The sequence below is a fragment of the Sinocyclocheilus anshuiensis genome, unplaced genomic scaffold (genome assembly GCF_001515605.1).
Source record: "Sinocyclocheilus anshuiensis isolate Anshui unplaced genomic scaffold, SAMN03320099.WGS_v1.1 scaffold464, whole genome shotgun sequence".
Lineage (NCBI taxonomy): Eukaryota > Metazoa > Chordata > Actinopteri > Cypriniformes > Cyprinidae > Sinocyclocheilus > Sinocyclocheilus anshuiensis.
Window position 1 is genome coordinate 114,005 of NW_015555731.1, and position 4,019 is coordinate 118,023.

Consider the following 4,019-nt stretch of genomic DNA (forward strand, 5'->3'; position numbering starts at 1 on the left):
GGCAGGTACATTCAAAATGCACCTAGAATTTTTGTCTACAAACTTTATGATAATTAGAGGTAGAGCTGAAAGTGCCAATAAAATAGAGATTGTTTGGACAGGAAAGATTAACAAAAGACGCTCAAACGAAACAGGACAATTAACCGAGGAAGCTTCACACAGCTGCTTTCAAACATCTGCAAGGTTTAATCTGTGTCCCATCTGTATTTCACTCATCTTTACATCCGTTTGAGGAGAGATTTCAGTCTCATTTACTCAGAGGAACAGAAAAAAACAGCAGGAAAACACTCAAGAGTGAAAAGAAAATGAAGAGACAGCAAACTGATTCATTCAAATCTGCAGTTATGGTAAAGTTCTCAATCCAGTGTGAACCACATGAGAGTAACAGATGTTTAAGGCATTTCAGTCATGAACTAGTTCCTCCTGTAGTTTATTATGCAGCACGTTACCCTGAAATATACATGTAGAAAGTGCAGAGAGGAGCATTTGTGTTTATATGGCACATCATTATGATTCATAATCATCCTCCAGTCTGTCTCGCTCTTTCAAATCTACTACAGCTAATAAACACTCATTAGTGAGTGATTTGAGACGCTCTACACAGGCAGCAGCTTCAAGTGACACATACAGTGCTCCAGTTAGAACATTAAACCAGTGATTTTCAAACCACACTTTTAAATGAATATTTATTTCTTACGATTATTTTACGCAAATGCTTATTCTTTCATTTATTTGTTTTTAAACGTGCGGAAAAGCAGCTGAAAACATGACGAAAAAGTTAATGCTCCTGTAGTCAAGTCTAAGGGCCCGTCCACACGGAGACACGTTTAGCTCTATACGTAAAGATTTTGTATCGTATCCGCGTTTCGTTTTGGGAGCCTGAAACCGCTATTTTTTGAACCCAGGTCCCAGTTGCGTTTTCGTGTGTACAGCCAATCCGAATATTTTGTGAAACGATGATGTCACCCTAGTCAGACACCGCTACGTCACGTGACAGCAACAACAACATGAACAATGAACGACTGTATTTTTATTAGCTAACATTAATACATATTAATAAATAAGTGTAATAAGAGTATTGTTCCATGTTCGTCTTCTTGTCGTTGTGTTGGGTTTGTATACAGCACGCAAGGTTTATGCGCATGCTCCAAGTCTTCTTCTCTGTGTTTAGTGTATCTCTGGCAGAATTACAGCGCCACATACTGGTCTAGCATGTACTACATTGTTTTGAGTTGGTTTCGGTGGTTTCGAATGTACTGTACGCAGATATTTCTTGAGACAACGCTTTGTTTACGGAAGAACGAGGAAAAAAAAAAGATTGTATTTTTGGATTAGCCCTTTTTTAGGGCTGTGGCCTCATGTGGATGAGCCCTAAAAAGAGGCCTCATAGCATCATGATTTATCTGAACTACTAATTGATATTGATCAGAATATGATATTACTCAAAATCGGCTGTATTAATGAATATGTTTTGCTAATGTTCTCATTAAGTTATGTTAGTAACGTTATTTCTGAATGTTCTGAACGCCTAGTTTTTTTTTTGTTTTTTTTTTAATGTTTTAAAAACGTCTTCTCTTGGTTATGTGACTTAGGGAAACATTACGCTTTATCATTGTATAAACATAATGGGAACGCTACTTTTGAATGTTCTCTGATCATTCCTGAACAAGTAGTAACATTTAAAAAAATGTTACACAAACTTCCAATGAAATCATTTCAGGAAAAAACTTTCATTGAACAATGTTTTGTGAACAATGAACGATGAACAAATGCTTTTGTGCCAACATTTTGAGAACATAAGTTTGAACAAACATTTGATTAACATTACTGGAAGAACGTTTGTTCATAACTTTGAGAGAACCTTGCCAGAACATTCTTCCACTACTGTTAATAGAATGATTTGTGCTCTGATTTGATCAAAGGTGGTAACTTCATTTGAAGGGTTTGAGAACCACTGGATTAAAGTATTCTCTCTCGATATTTTGGCCACAAATGACGTACCGCAAGGTAGACAAGTGCCGTAAACACAGCTGGACCTGAATGAACACACACTCCTCAGATCAGCTGATTTAACACGTGACAGAGAAACAGAGAGGAGCAGTAAATGCTGAACTCACTGGATGGGTTTTCCTCTGATCTCAGCCATGATGGCGCTCTCACCACCCAGATACTCGTAACACAAACTCAAGAAGTTATAGATGACAAACGCTGCAGAAACACACCGGTGAAATCTACGTTATATCAGTGATTCATCCTACACAGCACAACTAAAGAACTTAAGATACTAAAGTCTCTATATGAACTCAGCTTTTGCGGCTCTAGACTGTTACTGGATGATGACTATAACTCATTTGGGTCTGTTCACTGAATATTAGCAGAAACATCTGAGACATAATTCATAATTTAACCTAACATAACAGATCTTGTGAGCAGTGATAGAGAAAGCTGTGAGAGATCAAAGTGCACTGTATCTGTGCTGCTGCAGGTGTTGTTTCTACTGAACAGGTCTAGACGTGAAGGAAATCTCAACATCACATTCCTCACTGTGATTCATCACCCAACACTGAGAACATCTCGATGCAGATGATGAAGTTCTGGTAACCGGCGGCAACAGTCCCCTCCCCCACGCTGACATCAGGAGAGTTTATGCGAGGAATCGCGCCGCATTTCTCCAGAATTGCCAACAGCATCCCTACAGCATGCAAAATGACACAGTGCTTTACTGGCACTTCAGTGCATCGCCCAAGCCTTTCTAATATCTACAATCCAATACAGATATAATTAATACTGTAATGCATGTTACAAAACAGATTTATTATAGGATTATATTAATTATTTAACAATAATATGTAGTTCAACAACAACAACATTCCAACAAAACAAAAAGGAAATATATTTTTCTGTCATCACCTAAAAATAACTGTTATATTGACATGTTCTTTAACATTTATTTATTTGGGAAAATCAAATGTCACGTCAGAGAATATGCAGATTATCAGATGAAGGATGACGTGATGAAGACTCACCCTGCCAGAAGGAGAGGAAGATGACGGATTTGACCATGAGGAACTTCAGCATGGGGCCGTACGGCTCCAGCAGATCACGAGCGGCGAAGTAGAAGAGGAAGAGAGCGTAGAGCGAGAGACTGACCGAGATGTTATAGATGATGGTCACATATATATAACCGCTGGCCGCGCTGAAACACAGACAGACGGAGAGAGAGAGAGAGAGAGAGATGCGGTTTACTATCAGTCTCTCATAAAACACTCACTGATATCTGTGTGTTTGATTAGTGAGCTGAGCAGACACACTTGAAGTCTCCGTCTCTGTATTTCCCGAAGGCCTGCAGGATGACGGTCATCATGGCCATCAGCGGCTTCACCACACAGAACTGCAGCGTCGCCTGAGACACACACATTCAGTTATTCAAAAAAAATTAAAAATACACTTCATAAAGACACAGAACTCAACTGACTTCAAATGACTCAATTAACTATAATAAACATTTTTCATTTTCTGATATTGTTTTTATTCCTGCTTTATAAAGTAGCCTGGAGTAAGCTGGTATTGTTATTTCCAAAAAAATTGATAGTGTAGCTTTAACAACAACAACAACAACAAAAAAGACCTTTGTTGCCAAATTAAGGTCAAGAAAAATCTAGAAATGTTGTGTGATAAACAATTAAGACCCTCATCTTTTACAAATATCATAACATTTGAACCATGTATAACACAGAAAAAGGTCAGGTTTTAAAATGGATGGTGAAACCCCAAGACATTTCGAGATATTAAATACAATTAATTTTTTTTTAATTAATGATTTTGTACAAAACTATTCTTTTTGCTTTTTATTTCTACTGATAATAATTTATTATGACTTCTCAGATAATTAATTATATTATTAATGTATTATTTATTATTATGAATTATTGCTATGCAGTTTGAGTCATTATTAAAGGGGTCATATGATGCGATTTCAATTTTTCCTTTCTCTTTGGAGTGTTACAAGCGTTACAAGC

At 37.2% G+C, this 4,019-nt stretch overlaps 1 protein-coding gene across 1 annotated transcript in view; it reads right to left on the reverse strand.

Moving 5' to 3' along the window:
* Positions 1-2,113: 2,113 nt before the first annotated feature.
* The window catches only part of LOC107672892 (transmembrane protein 184B-like), a 7,116-nt gene continuing 5,210 nt past the window's right edge, over positions 2,114-4,019 (reverse strand). The window contains exons 5-8 of the mRNA XM_016466269.1: positions 3,312-3,403; positions 3,027-3,196; positions 2,558-2,692; positions 2,114-2,208 (exon numbers count right to left, since the gene is read on the reverse strand). Of these exons, the coding sequence (XP_016321755.1) occupies positions 2,114-2,208; positions 2,558-2,692; positions 3,027-3,196; positions 3,312-3,403 (492 nt within the window). The remainder of the gene's footprint in view (positions 2,209-2,557; positions 2,693-3,026; positions 3,197-3,311; positions 3,404-4,019) is intronic.